The following is a 24,849-nucleotide window of genomic DNA, read 5'->3' as shown; positions in this document are numbered from 1 at the left end:
AACCGCCCCAAAAGCTGCAGACTGAGACCCAGTTCATCTCTCTGATGTTCAGCCACTCAAAGTCTGGGTCCAGTCACCGAGAGTGATTTAAAATACCTGTGTAGTCAGTGCAGAAGAATGATTAATTCCATCTCAAGCTGGGTGTGAGAAGTCTGCTTCCACTGAGAGCAGAGGACTTTTAGTTGGCTTAAGCTGAATGTGATACAGGCTTTTTAGGTCTGTGCACAAATCTATATCAGTGTCTGTGTCTATGAGAACTGATTCTCGTCTCACAGGATAAATTAGGAGTGATTACCCTTAAAATGATGAGTTACACATGTGTAAAACCAGTTCAAGTCAAAGGAGAATCCAATTCATCTGCTGTATTTATAATTAATTACCCTGATTAAGGGCTGGCAGCTAAGATCAAACTTCATTGCTCTTGTTTCATCAGACAACAGTGGAGCTTGCCTTTGCTATCATGGCTATGAAAAAAAATATCATTTCAAAGCCCTCAGTAGCTTCTGGAACAATTTAACCTTTGAAAGGTATGTCCTGCAGTTGCTCGAGATTGTGTAAACATCACAGAAAAGTTTTCTTGTCTTTCACAATGTAACCTCTCGTGAAGTAAGGATTTGGTTTGAAGGTGGCGTACAAAAGAGCGTGAAGATGGGTGGTGACACAGAAAAATTGACTAAGCCAGCTAGTGTATAATGGACATTAATTCTAGCCACCCCTTGATTGCAAAACAAGCGCAGAGATGCGGGTTCACTATTTCCTAACTATCTTTATACTGCAACTGCTATTTAATTTTTAAGAACCCCCCTGTTCTTAGAGGGTGTTTAATACTCCTTATGCATTTTTATAGTAATTTCTGAGAAACAAACCATCCATCACCTTTTCAAAGGGGGAACAATTGCATTTAGCAGCTACCATTGTGGCTAAGCACAGACCTTCCCCAGCTACCTGCAGAGTATTAATGACTGCTGAATTTAACTAGAATTGCAGTTTCTCTTCCTGTCCTCAGCAGATGCATTCAAGACACAGTGACGTGGTTCAAGCAGGTCAGGGGTCTTGAAGGCTCAAGTCAGCACTGGGCATTCCCAAATTTGGGGCTGTTGGCATGCAGTCAGTACCTGCTTGTCTCTCTGTCTATCTAGGCCAGACTTCTCCAATATAATATAATATAATATAATCTGTCCAGTCAAGGCTAGCTTCTATTCTTGGCTGTTCTGCAAACTTCCTGTGTGACCTTGGGCCAGACACTGCTCCTCTCTGCCTTCCTACCTCACAGGGTCTCTTAAGAATCCCATCACTACTGTCTGCCAGCTGCAGTCATGAGCCCCATGGAAACGCCTATAAATAATAGCTCCAAATTAAACATTGGGAAAGTTCAGGTTAGAGCCTTGCAGCGCTCTCCAGCCCTGGCAAGCTTTGGAAACCAGGCTTTGCTGAGTGCAGGTCCTCACCTACTTCAAATCATAACTCTAGGAAGAGACTGAGAAAGCTGCCGGCTAGGTCAGAGCTTGGCCTGGGGAGCCAGCCTTCCTCGGGCTTCGAAGCAAGGCTTGCACAAGTTTGTGTGTTGGGAGGACTCACAAGAGGACTGTGAACACATAAATAATTTGTTGTTTGTATTTCTCCCCATCCTAAGGTAATGTCTCTTTAATGCCCTCGAAGCATGTTTCAGTGGGGAAGAACTCAGCATTTCTTAGGACCTGGGGCTGAGGGGCAACAGGTTTGTTTATTATGTGTAAAGCAGTATGAGTCACAAAACCGCTTTGTGCTGGGTCCTGTCCCTCAGCTGAGGAGCACCCAGAGCTGTTCCCCAGGTGGGTTGTAGTGTTTCTGGGATTCAGCAGTGCCTGGGTGGGCACCTGGGAGGTCCGTGCTGGCCCCAGGGGATCATGGAGCACAGTTCAATGGCCAGAGAGCAGATTAGGTATTTCACAACAAAAAAGGACTGAAAAGGTGAAGGTCTTCTCATAATCCCTACAACTGAGGCTTATTTGCCTTTGTTGCACCTCATTTGCAGAGTCAGCAGCAAAGTGACTTAGGGAAAATAGAAAGGAAAAACAGGGAAGCAGAGAGGTTGACTGGAGGAAAAAGCAAGCAAACAAGCATGAGTAATACAGGCATTAGAAGTGCTTTATAATTAGTTAATAAAAGCTCTCTTAACATCAGCAAAGCAGTTCCTACTAAAAATCTGTAATAAAAACACAGCAGTATTTGTAGGCATTGTACATTTAATGTTTAATTTTGTTAAACAGCTCCAAGAAGAGCATCTAAGCAATGTGTTTCCCTTCTATCTCAACCCCCATTGTCTGGGCAGTTAAAAGTACTTCAGCTTTGCCTCTCTGCCTCAAAACTCCCTGATGGAAAGCTGTTTGAGGCAGTTTCAAACCAATTCACTGGCCTTCCTACTCAAGTGGCAGCTGAGAATATCCTGCCACTGGAGAGGCAGCCAACTGTGGTCACCTTCCCTGCAAAAGAAGACTTGGTTAATCCATTGATTACACTTATGGGCTATGGAGGCTGTACCCTGCCCTCACATGTTTATGCTTGACTCGTTGGAGCAATGGGGAGAAGTGGCCATGAAATGTGCTTGGAGATGGCAGCTTGCCCAGTGGAGGTAATGCCAGAGAGGTCAGGCCAGAAGGATGTTGGTGCACGATGACTGAAACAATGCATGTGGTTATATGAGTGAAATGCAAATTGCTGGGCACTGTACGAGACTGTTCGGGTGCCATTGCAACATGAATGTGTCCCACCCAGCTGTGCCCTAGTCTGTAATTACCTGAAAATGAAATGGTTAGAGTAGAAAGCACCCCCAGGGCTGGGTTTTCTTCCTTGCAGTTTTTCTCCTTTTTCACATGAGAAGAAGAAAGTCTGGAAACCATGCTTAAGCTTAACAGGAGCAAAGGTTTGGCCAGATTAGATTGTAACATATCCAATGAACTGACGTGAGGAGAACAGGGTTTATCAGTTTGTTTGACTGAGGGCTACATGTCTGAAGCACATGATTCCAAAAGAATCTGTGGTGGGGATTAGCTGGCATTCTTGATGAAGTTTGGAAGTTTAACAGTTTGGACTGGGTGTCTTTGATGTTTCATTTTGAAAGCCTAAAGCTTATTTGCTGTGGTGGAAAGGAAGTAGGTGTCCCTGCTCATCTGGGTAGGAGCTATCTCCCAACTGTAATACTTCCCCAATTCACACTCTGTTTATATGACCTGAAAAAAAAGAATTTTGCCTCATAAAGAGCAGAGGACTTGGGCCAAGATTTTTTAACTAGGGAAGAAAACTCCTATGCATTTATGTTCATTTTACATTTGGCAAAAATGATTCCCTGACCTTCTCTTAAGGGCTTGGTTTTGGTTGTTTTTAACATTTGATTTATTAAGAATTAGCTGCAGTATGAGAAAGCTCAGTTAGATGCGTGAATGAAGCCAAACAGGGTTTAGCTCAGAGAGGCAAATATTTCCTGATGATTTATTTACTAGATTTGTTCTTTCAATTTTCCATTTGCAGATTGCCCATGAGCAGATTGCAGTATTCCCAACTCTTATGTATTGTTGGAAGTCGTTCACCCATTCAATAAGCAAATATTTCTTGGTCCCGAACTTGCTTCTGAAATTGCAGTGCTCCTACAGCACTGGATGTCTTGAGGAGCCATGTGGACAGCACTGGGATGTTTGGTTTGCTGGCTACAGGAGAAGCTGTGATCATTTCAGTCAAGTAGTTGAAGCCGTATACTGTGTTGGCGAGTTACAACCCCACGAGGACACAAACAGATGTGATTCCCTGGGATGCTGCTAACCTCTGCCTGTGCCATGCAAATGGCAGGTTTTACAATCCACTCCATTAACTGTGTTTTGCCAACATTCGTGTTTTTGCCAAATTAATTTTTTGCCACATATTCACAATTTCTCTGGTAGCCAGTAGTCCTGCGGCACAGATGTGCACTTCGGATGTGAAAGGGTTGCAAGCACACTAAAAGCAAGTGGTTGTTTAGAGAACAAAATGTCCCTGCTGTTTACTCAGTACTACTTTAAACAAATAGAGAAACAAGGGAAAAAAAAATCTACTTAGAAGAAGCACTGACACTGCCCTCTATGTTCCTTCTCCCTGGGGAGATGGTAGGATCAAGCCACACATGATGGACATTACTGGGGGTCGTGCAGGGTGCTGCTGAATGGTGTCAGGGTAATAAGGGGTCACAAGGTGATAGGGAGCTAGGCAGAGCTGAGGAGGGAGCGGGTCTTCATTTGCATCACTGTGTGTCCACACACTAGCTAAGCCAAATGCTCTTCCTGTTCGAGTGCCACTTCTCAAGACTGCTTGAATTTCACCTTGACCAAGCCAATTGAGTCTGTAATGAAGTTAAAGGCTGGGCAATTGCAGCTAGTTGAGTGCTCGGTTCCAGCATAGACAGGATTTTATCTGCAGGAATTTTGCTTCTGGCTCTCAGCCTGATTTAGTCCCAGAAAGGAGTGAAACCAAAGCTGTCCAGGCCATCTTTCTTTGTGGAGGAGCACACTAAGTCCCTGTAAGTTTGTTTTGAGGTTGTTGCTTGCCGATATGTGCTTTGCAGAACAGGAATGAGTCACATGAGGATCATTCTGTATCCAGCAAGCTACTTCTCCTTTCAACTGTCCATTTCCAAACAGAAGATCTTGTGACAAAGAAGAAAGGCAGATTCCTGGCAGCCTGGAAATGGTTTTTCCCACCCTGGCCCCATGAGAAGAGCTGTAGCATGTTGTTCAAACAGGTTGATACAAAACGAATAAACAGTCAAAGAGAGATGGGCAGTTTCTGTAAATAGCAGCATGCTGGCCAGAGAGGAGGAGAGGAGCGGGAGAACGTGGGTGTTAGAAAGCAGCTGAAGAACAAGATGTACACGTAAAAGCTGTTTGTTTCTTCGCAGCACACAGAGCCTGATACTACTACCTTGCCTAGTCATGGCCCAGAAAATATGAAGGAACGTGTTTCACCTTCCATCCAGACTTTGCAACAAGCTTTTTTCTCTGCACCAGGAGGCAATTCAGCGAGCTTGTCTTTGCACCAGGAGGCAGTTCTTCTAACCCTACACGGTCAGATATCCAGGAACAACTCCAGTGGGGAGGTGGAACATCTCCAAGTAGGGTTTAGCAAAGGCAGGTTGCAGTTACAGGGTGTACAAGAATCAGCAGGAGTGAGTGCAGTTACCCAGCTCTTACGCAGCACTTTTCACCCACAGAAATTCTTTGTTAGCACTTAATAGATATTAATTACTGCCCAAGTGCTAAGTGAATGTACTGATCATGCTTGTTAAAGGACCAGTGTGGTGTCCTACATGCTCACATGGACTGAACATTGACAGTTTAACGCTTGGCACGTGCTTGCCCAAATCTCACATGAATACTGGAATAAAGTAAGCTGTGCCAAATAGCACAATGGCATTTCGGGAGAGAGGTCAGAGGAGGAGAGTAGCCCCAGGAGAGTTGTATCTGAGCTTCTCCCATGCGAAAGGAGTTTTGTGGAAATGGGGGTAAATTGTGTCCTAAATTTTGCATGTTGGCTCTGAAGTTGGAGTGGATGTGTGTGCAATAAATTATGTGAATTGCAATAGAGGAAGGGACCTAACCATAGCCAAACAAAAGAGAAAAAATGCACTGGGGGGCTGTGGTGTGATGTGAATAAGAGAGTCCCAGGTACCTGTCTGGAAGATGTTCTGTGAAACATGCAGATATCAAGAAGTGGTTTTTGTTCGTTGCCGGCATCCCAAAGCGTCCCCCTGACAGATGGTTTCACTGCCATTTCACCTGCCTCCGCAGGTATGACTACATCGAGATCCGAGATGGGGACAGTGAAGCAGCAGACCTGCTGGGCAAGCACTGTGGGAACATAGCACCTCCTACTATCATCTCTTCTGGCCCCTCTCTCTATATCAAGTTCACCTCAGACTACGCACGGCAAGGTGCCGGCTTCTCTCTGCGCTATGAGATCTACAAGACAGGTAAGTGTCTGAGTCAGTGCCTGACTCCCGGGCTGTTTGTCACAATTATCTTCACAAGATGATGTCTTTGACCACATTTTCAATGTGATTTCTCGCACGTTATCCAGAGATAAAGGACTTTTTTTTTTTTTTTAATTTAAGCAAGTCTATGCATCACATTTCCAAGAAGGTAAAGATATTAGTGGCACATGACAGCGCATTTTTGGATCACAGCATGGCAGTAAAAGCAGAGTTCTTCCTTAAATGCTCTTTTATATTTGAGAACTAGAAACATATATCTTTTCTCCCTGACATGTGGAGCTTGTTAGGGGTAGGGGATTGTCCCTCTTTAGAAGGGCATGGAGCTCCCCATCCTGTGGAGTTGCAATTCAGGGTTGATCAATGATGCTGTGTTTTCTCTCTCTGGAAGTGGGGTTTGTAACTGGGGAGCTCTGGGGTTTAAATGATTGCTGTCAGCAGTGCTCTCAAGGTCTGAGGCAGTGCCTTTACAGGCTGATATAAGAGGAACTATTCATAATTCTGTTTAATACCAAACTATTATTGAGGAAAGGAAAAGCTGCTCAAAGGCCTTTTAATAGTGTTTCTGTCTAAATATTTGCCAGAATTTTTGTGTGTGGGAAGAAGGAGGCTTGAGAAAATCAAACCCTCTGTATGTGCACATGAGAGATGTGTGCATGCATGCCGAGGGAGCAGGAGTGTGTTTTGCATGGATACGCAGGCGCCTGCCCTGTGCCTGCATTCCTTTGGTGGTGTGTTGGAAGAAATCACACGTGGCTTTCATGTCATTGGATCCAGCATGAAAAAAAATGTCCATGCCCAGTGAAGAACCAGAAAGGAGCACAACAGGGTTACTTATCCAGCCTCTTTAAAGAAAAGACGGGGAGCACAGGCACCAGTGCCCAGGGGCCCTGTCCCAGCTATGCAGCAGGCAGAGATGTGCAGACAGCCCACAGCCTGGCCACAGGTAGATGTGAATGTGGAGACTTTGCTGCAAGAGAATGAGACTCCCTAAATTCATTGTGAAATGATGAGGACAGGAGATGTATGAAGGTTCAGATGGATGAGGAAAGTGGTATTGCTGGTGGTTGCCTGGACTGCATAACTGGCCACTGAGCTGTTGTGCAGCCAGCTCACCACTGCTGTTAGTTGATGATTAGGATGCAGATTAGTCCTGAAAGTGTTTAGTGATTCAGCTGGCTGTTGGGGTTAGCTAAAGCCAGTTGTCAGCACAGAGGATGGCAAAGAATGCCTGTGTACAGATGGGAAGACCACTGACCCATCTCACCCCCCCTTGCCTCTCATTCTGTGTACACACCCGTGATGAGCCCAGCAGACTGCTGGGTTGTGCCTGACCTGAGTTGGGGCACAGGGCACCCACTGACCTGAGTGGGGTGGTCCAGCTGGCTGAGGTGGCCAGGAATGGCAGGCAGGAACCCTGTCTCTCTAGGTGGGAGCCAGCAAGGCACCAAATTCATGGGGAAAGGAGATGGTGCTGGTAGGAAGAAGTGGAAGCAAGGGCTGATCTGGAAGAGAGCAGGTGTTGAATGGAGGCTGGAGCTGAGTTTGTGTCCCTCGGTGTAGGTTCCTGCAGCACTGTCCTCAGGTCTGAAGTGGTGTTGGGGCTCCTTTTGCCACCCCCACCCCTCTGCAGACAGCCATCTTCTCCAGAAATAGCCATGCTTTCTTCCAGCTGCACCCCATGAAATCCAGCCTGGCAAGGCAGGTTTTGGCAGAGGAGTGTGGATGAGCCTGTGATTGATCCCACAGCACATCTGCACAGCCCCTGTCCCTGCCAGGACTCCCAGAGAGGGCAGTGCTGGCTGCGGGGCTACCACGGTACAAACAAACCTTGCCTTTTGTTGGCAGGCAGGCAGGCATGGGCCAAGTTTCTGTCTGAGCTGTCAGGGAAACCAGCAAGGGTGTCACCAGCTTTAAAGGTCATCAGATTGTCATTGTCCACATCAGTAAAGGCAGCAGTGCCTGCAGATTCCTTCTTTCTTAAAGGTGACCTAAAAAAACAACTCTTTTCAATCGAGCATCTATTTCCACACCTTGTGCTACATTTCCTTTATCACAGTGTGAGAGAGGAGCAATCTGCATACAAACAACCGCATACCAGTCTTCAATCCTCTGATATGTGTCAGTCAGCAGTCCGTGGGCTGACAAAAGAGCCGCCTGCCCTGGCTGGTCCAGCCTCCCTGCTGCGCTCTTTGTGAGCCAGTTTGGCAGGGCTGGCCTGAGCTCTCCAGCTCTGGGCATCAAAGTCTCCTCTCAGGCTGGTCCTGCTGCTGAAGCCAGCATGAATCCCGTTGATTATCTGCAGCTTCCTTATAAAAAGCTGATCATTGTGTTTGCTGCTATCAGCCCAAATGTAGACAAAGATGCCTAATGCGATAAGAGCCCCACATGAGGAAACTGTTGTCTAATGTGGTGACATAGTTACGTCTCTTTCCTGTCTCTAGAGGACAGTCCCTGACTCTGGGTTTAGTCTTTGATTTTCTCCCTAGCTCGGAGCTTGTGTTATTTTCCCTATTTATCTGTTTGTCTTTTAAGTTGTTTGGAACTAAGTGCACCCTTATCCCTGTTCATGGCATTATGCTGTGATTTGTGTTTGGCCTTATTTTTTGACTCTGCATTTTACCCCACAGGTTCACACCAGAAAAGCTGGCTGCTTCATTAGGTAGTCAATTAAGAGCCTCTCTTGAGTAGCTCTCCAGCCAGGCACTGCATAATGCAGTGTGAGATCCTGCTATTACTGCGGGCTGCTGGCCTGACTCCTGTAGGTTAATGCTGAATTGAATAACAAGTCTCCCATTAGTCCCAGGAAGGCTTGTGCTGCCTGGAAGAGCTGGAGCAGAAGGGTTTGTAGAGGAGAAGGAGAGTGTCCCAGTAAAAGTGAAGCAGAAACCTTTGAGAATGCTAGTGCCGGGTTGCAACAGTGGCCAGCAGCCTTTCTAACATCCCCTTTCCCCTCTGATAGCTCCAGGCTGCAGATTTCTGTTGTCTATTGTCCACAACTAAAGGGTTTCAAAGTCACCGTGGTATGAATGCCACACAAATTCCCCTTTCCCCAGCCACCCCGAGGCACCTTGGCTGTGTGAGAGGGGGCACCGAGCAGGCCTGGCTGCAGTCGAGGCCAGTGTTGGGGTCAGCAATAAATAAGAGGCAGCATTGTCTGCCCTCCTCACCACGCAAAGGTCTTCCTTAAGGATAGAAATAACTTGCATTTCTGGTGTGGATGGCTCATTCTGTGAAAAAGAAGTCTCTGTTCCTGTTCTCAGCAAAGACCCCCGCTGCCATGGCCCCTGTTACCCCACTCCTGCTGTAGCCATGTTGTGGGGATCTATGCTGGAGCTGGCCCGTGTCCCTTGCGTGGGTCTCAGGGGGCTGCAGGCTAACTGTGCACTTCCTGAGGGTTTACAGCTAACAGTGGAGACATTGGCACCCTTCCCCAGGCCCTTTCACTGGGTAAATATTTGTCTTTTATTTTCTCAAGAGGAAACTGAGGCACAGATGCGGGTGCCAGAAGGGTGAAGTTTGCAGGAGACTGGCCCCTGAGGGCAGCTTTTGAAGAAAGAATACATCCCATTACTCCTCTCTGCCCTATCCCAGACATCCCATTCCCTGAACAGGGGTTCCTCCATCAGACCTGGAACTGCTGTGGCCCTTTACTTCCATGGCTGCAGATGTCAGTGAGGACTACATAGGTCAGCTCCCTTTGTGCTGACTGGCATCTCCACAGGCTCTGGAGCAGCAGACACAGGTCTGCCAGCAGGTCACTGTTTGGGGGCCAGGTTACAGTGGAGAGGGCCAGCTGGGGAAGCCAGGGCAGCTCAGTGTGGCCGTCCTTTCCACCACCACCACCACCTCCAGTGTGGGGGATGTGGCAGGATGCTGACCTACCAAACTGCAGCCATGGCTTTGGATTGGATCACTCTTTTAGTCCTTTGGTTTTGAGATAATTGTCAGGAGGATCAGCAGTGATGTCCAGGTTACACTTGCAAAGGTGTCTGAGGGATTTAGAACTCTGCTCTCCACCTGTGGAAAGCTTTGAAAATCACCCTCTCACTTCTTGCAGGAATTCACATAGTTCTTTACGAGACATTTCCAGAAGTGAATACACAGCCCTGCTAAGCTCAAAATGGGGTTTCCACAGTGTCAAGTTGTTGGCATTAAGCTGCATTGTTGCTAAGTCTCTGAGTTTTTTCCTGCTGCTACAGGCTCCGAGGACTGCTCCAGAAACTTCACTGCCTCCAACGGCACTATTGAGTCTCCGGGTTTCCCTGACAAGTATCCACACAACCTGGACTGTGTCTTCACCATCATAGCCAAGCCAAAGACAGAAATCCTCCTCCACTTTCTGCTTTTTGACCTCGAGCATGACCCACTGCAGGCAGGGGAAGGAGACTGCAAGTACGACTGGCTGGACATCTGGGATGGCATCCCTCAGGGTAAGCCATGGGGTGCTGTGCTGCTATCCTCAGCCCTTCTTGGTGTTTCACAAAGCTCCAAAACTGTGCAGTCTGTGTCTGAACACCAAAGACGTCTAACCTCAAAGGTACCTGCAGCATGCAACCTGCCTTCAGGGCACTCTGTGGCCAGCTTGGGGACAGTGTACTTACAGAAGGCTGCATTCATTAAACCCCAAACTACTGCTCTGTTGTACCCACTGATCTGAAAAACCCCATGGGACACTCCAACATACCACTGGTACCTCCCTCAGGGAAGGGCAGTGGGTTCATGCAATGATGGGAGAACCTCCCTACCCTGTACCACTGAGAAACAGTGCATTTTGGAGCATTTCCCAGCATTTGCAGAGCAGTGCCTGCTGCAGTGGATATTTCTGCATGGCATACTGCATGGCACCAGGCCAATGGATGTAAAAAATAGCCCATCCCTACAGCCTTTCTTTTATCCCAATCGGTCCTGCTAAGGCATCCTTGCTGAGTGATGCCCATCTGCTGATGATCCAGGAGGCCAGTGGAAAAGCAGGCATTACTTTTGCTGCTCTTTCTTTTGCAGTCGGCCCCTTGATAGGCAGGTATTGTGGCACTAAGATGCCATCGGACATCCGCTCAACCACCGGCGTCCTCTCTCTCACCTTCCACACGGACCTGGCTGTGGCTAAGGATGGTTTCTCTGCTCAGTACTACTTGATACATCAGGAAGTCCCAGAAAGTAAGTTGGAAATGTGTGTATGACCTAGTTGTGTCACCTGTTTTTCCTGTCTTTCATTTGGCACATGCAGGCAGCAGTGTGTCCAGGGGCTGGTTCCCCACCAGCAGTGCAGTTTAGGTGTTTCTGATAGAAATGAGATTTCAGTAAGACTCTCTGACTTTTTTTTGACTTTTCACTTGCATTTGAAGTCTTCTCAATACCTACTGGGCTAGAATCCTTCGTGTATATGCTCAGCCCAAAGGATTTAGGGGAAGACTTCAGCCCAGCGTGTGTAGCAGATTCATTAAAGCATGGGGGAAAATACAGTCTCTCTCTCTAGTTTTCCAAAGGTTCACAGCCCCAAACCACAAATGGAATTTCTTGGCTGTCTAATTAAAAAATGCTTACAGCTCTGAGAATTTCAAACCAAATTTTGTTTTGTAACCCTTAATAAGGGAGGTAAATTGATGTGGGGTGATGAAGTAAGTTGTGTATTTTGAGAATGAAGAGCATTTTGATTCTTTGTGATAACACTTGCAGGCCAGGAAAAGTTCCATTTGTTTTCCTATGGTGTTTTTGCGTCAGAGCTACTGTTCTCGACCTCTGTTCTCAGTGAACCTATGATACAGCAGAAGAAGCCTTCAGTACACTCCTCAATCCCAGAGAAGGAGAAAGAGTCCCTGACCTGCTGCTGAAAGCCTGTGATAGACAGCAGGGTAGAGTAGGGGTTGTGCAGCACTAGGGGTTACAAGCTCTTGCTCTGTGATTGAGTAAGGCAAGTTCTGCTGAGGCTGTGAGAGTTACAGACAAGCATGAGATCTTCACCATTACCTATTGCCATACTCAGTTGATCTGTTCTTTAATCCCTTCTCTATTCTGTTCTTTAAAAGGATTTGAGAATAAGATGTTAAACACAAAGCTTGAAAAATCAAGCACAAGAGGTGTTAAAGGGCCATGCCTGTTTTTATTTATGGTGGTGTAAATTGAAACTTTAATAATACCACTGACATCTTAACTTGGTCCATCATTTCCACCCAAAGTTGACTTGGCCACATTAAAAGCACAGGCAGTTCAGTGGAGCCTCACTGGTTTATAGCAGCAGCACTCTTGGGCCCATGCAATATTTTCAGTCACAGGACAGCTGCCATAAAACATGCGAGACGTACCTTAAAATTGAGCTAATTGTGACTTTTAAAGCATTAGAAGTGAGGAGATCCAAATGAAAGCATACCAGTCTTTCATAGTCTTGTCTGGTTAATTCCTATGGGCCTGATACCACCTATAGCACATGCACATAGGCAATGCAGACACGCATCCATACTCTCACACGCACACAAAACCTTTAGATCTGCCCATTCCAGTCCTTGATGTTCCTGCTGGCAGCACAGCAGTAAGCACCCTCCTGATGTGTCTGTTTGTACTCCTTACCTTGTCAGTGCTTAGATTTCACCTACAGCCTTCAAGAAGATGGGAACTTTGTGACAAGGGGACTTGGGACAGGTTGGTGGAGATGGAGTGAGGGAAGGGACAGAATTGTGTCAAAACTGAGCAAAGGTGAAGGAGAGAAAGAGAGAAAGATCTGGACTGTACTACTGTTCAGAGGGCCACACAAACATAAAGCTTTAATTTTCCAGTGCCATCTGTGAGTGCACACAACCTTCGAGATGGTGCAGATCTGTTCATCTTTCCAGACAGGCAGCTTTGCTCAGGGTTAGCTGGGGAGATTAGTTCAGGGCTGCTTTTCACTTGGGAGTGAAGTACTGAGACTGTATACTGATCTCTGTGTACATGTGTGTCTGCTCTAGACTTCCAGTGCAATGTGCCTCTGGGAATGGAGTCTGGCAGGATCTCCAATATGCAGATCAGTGCCTCCTCCACTTACTCAGATGGGCGATGGACCCCTCAGCAGAGCCGGCTCAACAGTGATGACAATGGCTGGACCCCCAATGTCGACAGCAACAAAGAGTATCTCCAGGTATGCACACTTTCCAGCCTCCTCACCTCTTCCCCCACCAAATGGAGTGTCATGCTGTTAAACTGACCCTTGACTATAAGACTTATTGAATTTTTTATTGCCTCTGTGGCTCATGGGGAGCAAGCAGCAGGGTAGCTACAGTGCCTCTGTGAAGTGCGAGGGGCTGGCTCCTCCATTAGCTTGCCCACCCAAGGACTGACTCTCCCCCCCCTCCTTCCTGCCCAAAACCTTGATGGACTTTCCAGCAGACTGACAGAGGCTGAGAGACCTCCACCACTTACAAGGGCCACTGACTCCATCACTGGCCTGAGGACCAAAGTCTCCGGGGGCTGCGTGGAAAAACAACTAGAATAATATTTATCTCATCAGTGATGCAGGGAGAATGAGCAGGCTAATGTCAGGTGGGGGCTGACAGAGCAAAGGCTTCCCTCTGAGCTGGTTAGAGCCACAGTCTGTCCACACAGGGCTTCTGGCTGTGTCACAGTGCCGGGAGACACTGCTTGCTAAAGGGCACTGGGAGCGGGAGGTGGTGAATGTCATTGCCTCTAGCAGACATCTCATTCTTCATTCATGGCAGGCCTATGAAGCCAGCTCTGCTGACCTTTCTCAACCCACATTGTAAAAAAAAAAAAACAAAAAACCAACAAGGGAAAACCACGAACTGCAGCACTTGCTAATTGGATTATTTTACATGGAAAAAGTTAGTCTCTGTCCTGCTTTAATGGACATGAGCGTCTGTGCAGATCCTGTTGCTTGGTCTGAGGCAGGAAGGCTTTGTGGTGGTCCTATACGAGTGGACATCAAGATCCTTAGTTACTCTTGTCTCGTAGTTCCTATCCTGCTGAAGTCAGCCTGGGGAGGTTGTGCTTGTTGAACTGAACACCTACAGATAGAGTGAGACAGGCTGAATTTACACCTTTTCGTTTTTCAAAGACAGAGGGAGGAACTAACTAGCCACTCAGGGCTCTCAGGTGTTCACCACTCTCTCTCTTGTCCCTTTTTCCCCTTGAAAGGTGGACCTCCACTTCCTGACTGTTCTCACAGCCATTGCCACACAGGGTGCCATCTCGAGAGAAACCCAGAAGGGCTACTATGTCCGTACCTACAAGCTGGAGGTCAGCACCAATGGGGAGGACTGGATGATGTACCGACACGGGAAAAACCACAAGGTAAAGACCTTTTTGTCTCTTTTACCTGCACCTTGGTGAGTCTTGAAGCCAACAGGAGGGAAGAGAACAGAGAAATTTTACAAGCCCAGAGGGTTTAATCTGTGAGGGACCCTTTTTCTGATGACGGCTAAAAGACTGATGATGTTCTGAGCAGAAATAGGCCTTTCTCCTCTGCACAGCAATGAGGAAACATATTCCTTGGAAAACCTGGCTGCTGCTGCATCTTTCATGATGGCAAGAGTATGTTCTTTGACTGCAAATGAAGGAGAAAATGCTTTCACAGCCTGTGTTTTGCCATACAAGATTCATTGAGCTTTTATGGTCGTACACCCGTCTGCATGCTGGGTTAACAATCACAAAACCACATGAAACTGTAGTTCAGGAGTTACTGAGGCCTGGAAATGAAAGGGCACAAATCCTAAGAGGCGATCGCACTGTCCCAGAGAACAAAATGAACAATAAATAATGAGAAGCAATTCAGGCTGCCAGGGCTGTGGGATCTGTGCTAGCAGGCATGGTCAGCAAGGGTGCTCTGAGCACTGGGAGCTGTGCATGCTCTTGCTGTGTTTCTGGCACACACACACAGGTGGGAGCGAGGGGGAGGGAGGGTAAATATGGGTGGTGAGCTGTTTGAAGCCTTGGAGGTGCTGGTATGTGGCCAGGAAAGATAAACTTGGTGTGGTGTGTGTGGAAGCTATGCTGTATGGGCAGGGGGGTTAAGGCAGCCACGGTGCCGGGCTGGTTGGTCCTGCTCTGTCAATTGCTTTGATCATGTGGCTGTCCCCTGGTTAACGGCGCTTTGAGAAAGTGCTTCCCTGCTCTTCTGTGGTGCCCACCAGCTCTGCTGCCACAGTCAGGTCCTCCCCACTGATGTGCCATAGTCTGTCTGTGTGAACTCTGTGGCTGGAGTCCCACACACCTCCCCCCGCACGCACATCCCAGTAATTACTGATTGCTCAGCACTTCTATTAAATTAGCTGTCCTCTCCGTTTGCTGGCACAGGCACTGCTCACATGAAATGCAGTAGCCTGCCTTGTCCGGGATTCATCCAGACATTTCCTTCCTTCCGGGCTGTGCGATTTCCCCTTCCCCACAAGTGTGTCTCAGGTTCAAATTCCCTCTGCTTCCCAGAATGAGTCGTCTCTGTGCAGACGTCCCTATCAGGGTCTCATTCTTCCAATATTTGGAGTATTGAAGCTCCTGGCATGCCAGTGAGGTAGTGTTAGTCCTATTTTAGATGTAGAGAAATGGAGGCATAGGGCAGCCCAGCACAAACATAGGAGGGTCAGCAGCTGGGCTCCCCCAGATCTCAGGTGGACTGGCTCCAGGGCAGTATCTCATGGCAGAGCTCATGTATACCTCTAACACAGTAGCCATGAAGTGGTGTGGAGGCTTTCCCAGGACCCACTGGTCACAGCAGACCTTTCTGTGAACCAGGGCCACCTCTCCTCAGGCAAGCACCTTGTGCTAATAAGTGAGTTTGAGGTCTCATTGGGACCATTTCTGTAAGCTGAAACAGGCAGGAGACTGGCATCATGCTGGGCAGAGAGATGGGCTAAATACACAGCTCAGTGTTTCAGATAATCACTAGCAATAAATTTACCTTTCGGAGTCTAACTGTAGCGGGAATCTGGCCTGGAGGTTGGCTTTAGTTGCAGAGAGGCATAAATATCCCATCCTTGTGGTCCTGGGCATTGAACACTGAATCCTTAGCCAGGGTGGAGCAGGGCTGGTTTCAGTGCTGCTGAGCAAATTTACATCACTCCAGCAAGACCCTAAACCCTGGCTGGTGTCAATCCAAACCAATCCCATAGCCATGTGAATTGCAACCATTTCAGGATTTGGCCTTGGGTCCTGTCAGGTTTTTTCTGCTCTGTTATCTCTTTTCATAAAAAAAGAGGAAAAAACAAACCTCTTCTTTTTTACTCCTTTATTCCAGTCTAAATTCATTCCCACGTTCTGACCTCAATTTAGCAGACACCTCCCAAGGCTGGAGGATAAGTAATTGCTTTTTGGTGCCTCGCCTACCCCTTGCATCCGGGTGACTGCTTTCCCTCCCCACCAAACAACTGTCTGCCAGCTGCTGAGCCGCAGTGAGGCCAGGGCAGTGCTCGCAGGCCTGTTGCCGGTGGGCTCTGGCCCCACATTCCCTGCCTGCATTAATCCCCACTGTTCCTGCATTAAGCAAGCTCCCAGATGTCTGTATTCAAGGCGCAGATTCCTCCCTGCGTCAGTGCGGTGCTCCGCACGGTTCAGGCTGCAACGGTGGAGTGAACCATGCCAAATAGATTTGTCAAGTCTGCCGCAGCTTGATTTGGTGCCATAAGGAGCAGGGAGGGAGGGGAAGGTGTGGACAGACAGGGACTCTCTACTTCTCTATATACATGCAGATATATACATATCTATATAGACACATACATATATACACACACATACGTATATCTGCACATACACACATATATATGCACATGCACACATAGGCATATGGGGTGTATCAAACACTGCTCTGAATTTCTGCCGGCTCTGTGGGCCAAAAGCAAAGCTCTGCCATGTATAGGTGGGTCAGCTAACATTCACATCTTCATCAGGGAGCTAAAGCAAGAGAAAACCAGCGAGTGTGGGAGGGGTGGGGAGGGGATGATGCTCTCTGCAGAGGATGGGGAGCTCTGGCTTCTTCTCTTATGCCCCCTGCTGCCCCTCCCTCCGGTATTTCAGATGAGAGTTGAGCCAGGGTGTTTCCCTGCAAAATGTGATGGCTCACCTTTGAGTCCCCAGCTGCTGGCACTCGACAGCAAGGGAAACGGGAAAGGCAGGATGGAGCAGAGGAAAACATGATTAATATGTGCTCGCAGCAGACACGGCTGGCTGGGCTGTTTCCGTGCCAAGCGCTGCTGTGCTTCTGGGATGGGGAAGCAGTGGGAAGGCAGCCGGCAGGAGTGAAACCCCATTCTCATACCCATCCCTTCCCGCCCCACCTTATCCCTGCCAGGCTTTCCACCTGCCTGGCAGCCCACTCCCCCAGCCCAGCACACTCCAGACCTCCCCCTGTGCTTTTCTCAGGGGTGGGACCAGGGGGAGAGGCCAACCGGGTGACCTGGACAAAGATGAAGAGCTGTCTTACTATGTGTCACCTGAGGGAGGAGACAGGGAGGAGAGTGGCCACCACCACATGTTGCCCCATACTCGCCCCATATTACTCACTAGCATGTCCCCATGGGACAGGGCCAAACAAACTCTGCTGCAGAAAGGCTAGTCCAGCTCTTGCCCTCCCTGTTGCATCCACCTCTGTTATCTTCCAGGCAGCGGCCCTGGTGTGTGTGCCAAGATCTTATCTAGTGGTTTGAAAATGTCTTTAAAAAACAACAACTCTTCTTGAACTCAAGGAAGGAAAAGAGCACCTGGCAGGATTTGACCTTTTGATTTTGACCATTTTCTTCACCTAGCAGGATTTGACCTTTTATTATTGTCCATTTTCTTTGGACAGATTCAGCTGTTGAGGATTTTATCAGAAAACAAAGTGCTCGTCCATTCTGATCCGCCTCCTCCTTCTTTGTAGGTCTCAGGTTCCAGCTCCTGTGTGGTCTGAGCCACTCTGTCTTAAAAACTGTGAAGATCAGCTCATCTAGTGGGTGAGGGACTGGGAGATGGGATGGATTTCAGGATTTGGGGTGGGTTGGGACCATGATGAGTGCTCTTGCTGCCTTCATTGCTCTGTGTGTAAAATGAGAGGATGCAACTGAAACATTTGCTTTCAGAACCCGTAGAAGTCAATGGATGAGAAATGGCAGCAAGATCCAACTGTACAGTTTTCATTTCCTACTCATTTTGACTGCTTTGTGCTTGTTACCAGCTAACCTTCCTAGGTGGTAGTTCAGCTGGTGGGTGCACAAAGGTTGAATTGCTGCAAAGAGCCAAATATCTCAGCTCTACATGGAGCTGGGGACATCAGAGGTGTTTGGTGCTGGCAGGCAATATTGAGGATGATTCTTTGGAGACCTTTGTGCCTTCTCTTAGGAGTGTTTCTCTGTCTTTTCAGTTCTTAATCGGGTCTCCTGTATTCATTCACCTGGGGGGAGAGAGAAAAACTTTCAGTCCTGTGGGGTTTTTATTTGGAAAATTCAGGAAAAGCTCGCATGATCAGCCACAATGCCACAAGTGCTTCTGCACAGAGACATCATGGTGCAGAGGATTTGCCCAGAAGCATCCAGGTCCTAGCCTGCCTCTGCTGCTTTTGCAGGCAGGACAAAGACATCAGGCTTTGGGAAAGGCAGCCTTGCGCATTCACACTTGGTGCAGTACCAGGGGAGAATTACAGCCCTGGCTTTCCTAGCAAGGCTGAAGCTTTGTATTTCTAGGCCTGATATCTCCTTTGCAGGCTAACACAGTGCCACTCCTCCTGTCCCTGATGACTCCCAAATCTGAGTGGAGCCTCTCAAAGACATGGAGCTGGCAAGCCCAACCCAGCACACTGTGCCTTGCCCAGACACTGTGCTTTGTTGAATGTTGCCAAGTATCATTTTTCTTTTAACTCCTTGTTCCTGGATTTAATAAATCCAGAACTATTCACCCTCCACTTGAGCCAGAATTCTCCTACCATCAAACATGCTCCATTTTATGCCTTTCCTATCTGACAAGGAAAATAATCTCCCCTACTTTTCTCCTTCATGCTTCTCTGTCTAAATCCTGAAGCCCTAATCCTGTTAGCATGCTCTGTTCCAGGGCTCTGTCTCCACAGGAGTAACATAATCCTGCAGTAAATCTAGTGGGTCCAAAGAGACACATACATACGGACGAAGGCAGGGCTGTTGCCATCCTTGGCCTTCTCCTCTGCCTCCCTCAGCTCCTTTCTTTAGCTCCCCAAGAAATTGCACAGTGGCCAAGCAGCATAATAAATAGAGCAGGAGAGAGGTTACTCCCTCCCCCCTCCCTGATTCACTGCCTCTTCAACTTCATGGTGCTTTTTGACTCCCTGTCCTTCACTCCCTTCACTCTAAACTGCCAGTGGCACAATTCCCATATCCACTGGAACTAATGTAGCTTCAGAATTTCCCCCATCACCCTATGGCGGTTCCAGCATATCAAAAATATAACTTGTGTTGGTGTGGATCTTGCATGTGTATCCACACGGGAAAACTTTCACAGTCCTACTCTAGCCTAGACATCATCTCCCACCATTTGCTTTCTGCAGCAAATTAATTAAGCAGGTCAGCTCTCATTGATTCTCAGTTTAATTTTACGTGTAGAACTGCTGTCTGGACTAAAACGGAAGTAAACATACAGTATATGGGGATGAGATGGGCAGCTTTTTGATGCAGCAGAGGAAACGAGTTCCCTTGACTGTTTCATGGAAGGTGCTTTTAATTTGTTAATGGCTTTCCCATCCGTCTTCTGGCACAGTCACCCTTCAGTGTGTGTTCATGTGCATACACATGTGTGCTCTCTGCTGAGTGTATATCTATTTATCTATCTATCTCCCTAGATCACAGCCAGGTATTTTTTTTCTGCTGGTGTAAATTACTGTGACTTCTTATACTTCGATGGCGATATGTTGATTTACACCATTCGAAGACTTGGCTCAAAATATGTGCTGAGTGGGATGGGAAGCAGATAGGATGGGAGGAATAGCAATGTTCTATTTTGGTAAGAGGGAAGAAATCTTTGCTTTCTTGGCACTCCCAATTTCACACATTTTCCTGCTAGTTCTTCCTATGCTGTGAGTGCTAATTTGAGGCAGGATGTAGAGCCTGTTCAAGTCAATGGGACTCTCTCAACAGTGTGCTGGGGCTCTGAGATCGGCATTTTCAGTGCAGAGAAACCACATGCACAGGGTCAGACCCTGGTCAACAGCATCGGGACCTGTGGGCTCACAGTGCGTTTCCACTTGGGAAGGAGGCTGAAAGACTGGGCACGCGGGAGGACCCCAGGTCTCTAACAGCACTAAGCAGATGCCCTCTGAAAATGGCCACTTTCCGTTGTGCTGAACGGGGTGCGAAGCCACGACTTGCTGTGATCAGTTGTGGCTTTTCAGAAGGAAGATTCAATGGATCCTGCCAGTGCAGCTGATACCAGAGCTGGAAGTCAGGTGCTGATTCTGCCCTTTCAGACTGGCAATCTGGAGTGCCATGGCCCAGATTCAGAGTTCATAGCTTGTTGGGTGTGATCTAGCCTGAGCAAATTATCGATTTCTAAATCTAAAGCAGAATTGAGGTTGCTCTCCTTGGAAGCAAGTTGTTGGGACCAGGGTCATCTAAGAGATGCTTTCAGCAATGCATGTGATAGTGATAAAATTTTTGGGCTCAGTCCTGCTTCTGCTTTCTGTCAAGCTTGACTGTACAGAAGTCAGCAACAAATTATGCTGGTGTAAATTTGGATTCTGGCCCCTGATGCTCGTATGTGTGAAGTGAGCTAAAAAAGAACAAAACTTGAAATATGTTAAATCAAAAAGAGCAGCAAACCTTGTCAGTGACTGTTAAACATGCTGGTCCATATGCAACCTTTGGCTCATGGAGTCTTCACACTGCTGATTGTAGGAAGTGAATAAAGGTTACCAGGAGAAGACTCCACTGGACTTCCTGCCCTTGGGCATCTACTGGGGCCACCATCAGGAGCCACCCTCTGGGACAGAGGGGCCTTTGGCTTGACCTGACATGCTGCTCCTTGTGCTAAAATAGTTGCACCAGCTCAGATAAACATTTCCTGTCCTCCAGTGTTAGGTTCAGAGGTAAGGTGTTGTGTGTCAGCTTCTCTGTTGGCATAACACTGGAGGCTTTGCTGTGGTGTGTAAATATATACTTTCAGACTCTGTGTATGTGTGTTGCCACAGGTTTACAAGACACACACACAAACAGAGTCACGCACACAAACATTCCTGGAGCGTGTTTCACAGTAACCACTCTTCTTATAGCCCTCCTGCTGGAAAAAAAGGTTATTTGGTGTCTGCTGAGCAAGGAAAATGATGGGAAGTGGGGTCAGACAGGATAAAATAGGATATTAAAAACATATAAACCATGCTGTGTTGCTAAATGGTAGCAGCATGATATATATTCTCTGGATTAGCATTTCTGCTCAAGTTCACATCAAGCCCAAATCCCAATTACCAGCCAGATTTGCAACCAAATCTCTCTGTGGGATGGCTGCTCCCTGCCTTGAAGGAGTGCTGTTGTCTCAGGTTGGGCAGTGGTGTGCAGGGTCAGCCCAGAGCTAACTGGGGTGCTGCAAACAGCTACTGTCCCTCCCTGTAAACACCCTCTGCATGCCCTGGCGTGCTGGATCCTGGGAGAAGAGCAGTAACATGTGCTGTCTGCAAGCCTAGAGCCACGGGAGGCTTATAAAATGCTTCTTAACTGCTATTTAAGGCAAGAGGCCAGGATGCTGCCTCACCCCCTTCTTCTGTCCTGGATCACAGGGATCTGCAGTTGAATCATTTGACTCTTGCCTCCAACAGGAGATTGGTGCCAGAGATTACACTCTCCTGCTCTCCTCTGAGATAAACTTAGTGGGAGCTCCTGTGCTTAGCACGCATATGCGTGGTAGGAGCCTGCAGAAGAACTCAGCCAATATCTCACTGTGGATGTGGCTCCTGGCTGAGGCTGGAGGATGCTCTAGCCCTGTCCTGAAGAGCCTGCGTGCTTGGAGGGAAAGCCAGCAATGCCTGCAGCCTCAGTCTGTGAGCTCTAGAGCTTTATGCTGGAGCAGAGAAAGGGTTGAAAATTACCCTTGGGTTGAGTATTTCCTTTTCTTCCCTGCTATGGCTTTGCAGCCTGAAACAGAAACACAAGTATGCAGTCCTTGTCCGGCCTATTAAAAAATGGGCAGAAGGGGTGGATCTAACATCCATCTGGTAGTTATTGATTATGGCCATCTGGTAAGGCAGCAGCCTTTTCATACTGTGTGGGATCATAAACTCTCCTGAAAAGCTGTCTCTGTGTGGCGGGCTGTCTCCGTGTGGCAGGGTGCATGTGTGCAGGAGAGGCAGAGGCGAGGGGCTGGCTGAGGCAGCAGCTTGTCACCCCAGGCAGAGGTGGCATCCTCCCTGCTCACATCACTGCTTTCACGTGATATTTTGTGGTGGAGCTCAGTGCAAGGATGTGTCGGGATGTCAGCCTGTTTACCTGCAGAGGGGAGGCAAGATCTCACACAGCATTTGGGGATACCTGGTCATTTGTCTTGGAGCAGCTCTAGGTTTGGGGGCAAGCTCAAAGCAGCTGAGGACTCAAAGTCCAAGGTGCCTTGGGGTGCTGTAAGAGGCTGTGGGGCAGCAAGCTCTCCGGTGTCCTGCCTGATAGGTGAGTCCATCCATCATGCTGTCCTGCCGGTGGCTCAGATCTCCCTGCCACCCCCTGGGTGCTTGCCCTGGTTGGAGTCTGTCCCCAGCCAGAAGGCCTCTCCTTGGTTTTCCCTGATGAGATTATTTTGACTGCTGATCTGGTGAGGATGTAACAGTATTTGTGCCTCCTCTCCCTTGCAGACATTTCAGGCCAACGAGGATGCCACAGAGGTGGTTCTCAACAAGATCCACAGCCCGCTGCTCACACGCTTCGTGCGCATCCGTCCCCAGACCTGGCACAACGGCATCGCCCTGAGGCTGGAGCTGTATGGCTGCCGCATCACTGGTGAGGGTTCCTTCCTCCCCTTGGCCTCAGCCCTCCTCTCTGTCTCTACAACAGTCTGTCCTGCGGTTCTGTCCCTTGCTACTGTCATGGCTGCTTGGGGTGGGAATGGTGACACTTAGAGCAGCATGGGAGCACCCATGGCATGGGATGCACTTGGAGGGACAGGGACCTAGGTCCCAGATGCAAAGGGGGAAATTCCCAGTGTTGGTGTTGGTTTAGTGTCCAGAGCTTAAAGCTGTGGAGGGAACCACAACCATCTCCCTTCAGCTACTCTGACTGTTCATGTCCTTTCCTTCCCTGCAGATTCACCTTGCTCCAACTTGCTGGGAATGCTTTCTGGCCTCATTCCTGACTCGCAGATCTCTGCCTCCTCCATCAGAGGCTACGACTGGTCTCCCAGCATGGCCCGCCTGGTGAGCAGCCGCTCAGGCTGGTTTCCTCGTGTCCCCCAAGCCCAGCCTGGGGAGGAGTGGCTGCAGGTGGACCTTGGTGTCCCAAAGAATATCAAAGGCGTCATTATTCAGGGGGCTCGTGGAGGGGACAGTGTGACCACCACTGAGTCCCGCTCCTTTGTGAAGAAGTTTAAGGTGGCCTACAGCATGAATGGAAAGGACTGGGACTTCATCCAGGACCCAAAAACAATGCAAGCCAAGGTAGGCACTGTCTGGTGCAGCTACAGAACAGGATATGTTTCTGACTAGCTTCAATCTGCCTGATGGGGTATTGGGAATTAGTCTGTCCACTCCCACAGAGTTTGGGAGTTTGGGTTGTCACCATGAAATCCCAGGTTGTATCCCCTGGTGCTGCTCCCCATCTGTCCTAGAGGCTGTAGGTTCCACCTTTCCCCAGGGATGACAATTTTCATTTCTTTTGTGGACTAGGCATGGGGATGTGGACATCACCTGGTTCTCCCAGCTCCTGCAGGTCAGAGCCCACAAGATGGTGTGTTCAATTATGTTTGATGCTAATTATGTATTTTAAGAGGAAAGTTGTGGCTGTCATGCTGCGCACCTCTAAAAGAGGAAGATGAATCACAACTTCTCTTTGGGAAATTTGCTATATCTGAAGTCTTTCTGCCACACATGTGACCCTGAAATTCCCCATATTTTTCCTATATCATTGGAATTCCCCATAAACTTTTTGCTTAGTGGTATGGGAGTGGTAGGGGGCCTGAGGAATAAATGAATTCTCTGCTACTGCCTGTTCTGTTTTTATGCAAACTCATCTGCTTAAAATTTGGGTAAATTTTAATTTTTCCGGATCCTACAAATGAGGGCTGATGCTATCTATAGTCCTCTGTTTATTCCCCACAGACTAGTTCGTGCATGTGAGCTGAAAAGTAGCAGTACTTGGACTGTGAAGAAAACTAAGCATTTACACTATCTTAGAACATGCAGTAGCTTCTTTATTTACCAGAGGATGAATCTGATCTCATTTATATGTGAAGTTAGTGGATATTCCCCAGACTTTCCCTGCATGGATTAGATCAGAATCTGACCCTTGGATTCTAAGCAAAGGCCAGGAGACGTTGTGCGAGTTTCTTAGAAATAGCCTGTTTTGTCCTCTTGAAACTGAGAAGGAACAGCCCAATTTCTGCTCATCTGGGCTCGATGGCCTGGAGTTGGACAGCCAAACTATTTCAAACTGTGGCTACATCCTGCCAGACACGAAATATCAGGTCTGATTGAGAGCATGTGAGATGCATACATCTCTTGCCTTTTCTCTCTCTGTAGCTTTTTGAAGGGAACATCCACTATGATATCCCTGAAGTCCGAAGGTTTGACCCTGTTCCTGCACAGTACATCCGAGTGCACCCAGAGAGGTGGTCCCCAGCAGGAATAGGAATGCGTCTGGAGGTGCTGGGCTGTGACTGGACAGGTAGGAACCCCTACGCCTCTGCCCACTGGCTGCACTGGGGCCATGTCAGGGACTAAACCAGCAAGGTGCAAACTTAAGGTTATT

General features: G+C 48.1%; 1 protein-coding gene across 3 annotated transcripts in view; it reads left to right on the top strand.

Annotated features, from left to right (window-relative positions):
• The window catches only part of NRP2 (neuropilin 2), an 88,658-nt gene that overhangs the window by 22,837 nt on the left and 40,972 nt on the right, over window positions 1–24,849 (top strand). For all 3 annotated transcript variants that reach the window (XM_018071766.2, XM_018071765.2, XM_018071767.2), the window contains exons 3-10: window positions 5,793–5,974; window positions 10,195–10,425; window positions 10,997–11,152; window positions 12,937–13,106; window positions 14,120–14,275; window positions 22,743–22,887; window positions 23,191–23,540; window positions 24,621–24,765. In XM_018071766.2, coding sequence (XP_017927255.1) covers window positions 5,793–5,974; window positions 10,195–10,425; window positions 10,997–11,152; window positions 12,937–13,106; window positions 14,120–14,275; window positions 22,743–22,887; window positions 23,191–23,540; window positions 24,621–24,765 — 1,535 coding nt within the window. The remainder of the gene's footprint in view (window positions 1–5,792; window positions 5,975–10,194; window positions 10,426–10,996; window positions 11,153–12,936; window positions 13,107–14,119; window positions 14,276–22,742; window positions 22,888–23,190; window positions 23,541–24,620; window positions 24,766–24,849) is intronic.

This window comes from Manacus vitellinus, unplaced genomic scaffold (assembly GCF_001715985.3).
Source record: "Manacus vitellinus isolate BGI_N305 unplaced genomic scaffold, ASM171598v3 scaffold_20_pilon, whole genome shotgun sequence".
NCBI classification, from domain to species: domain Eukaryota; kingdom Metazoa; phylum Chordata; class Aves; order Passeriformes; family Pipridae; genus Manacus; species Manacus vitellinus.
Note: the sequence above shows the minus strand (reverse complement) of the source record. Positions and strands in the feature narration are given on the sequence as shown.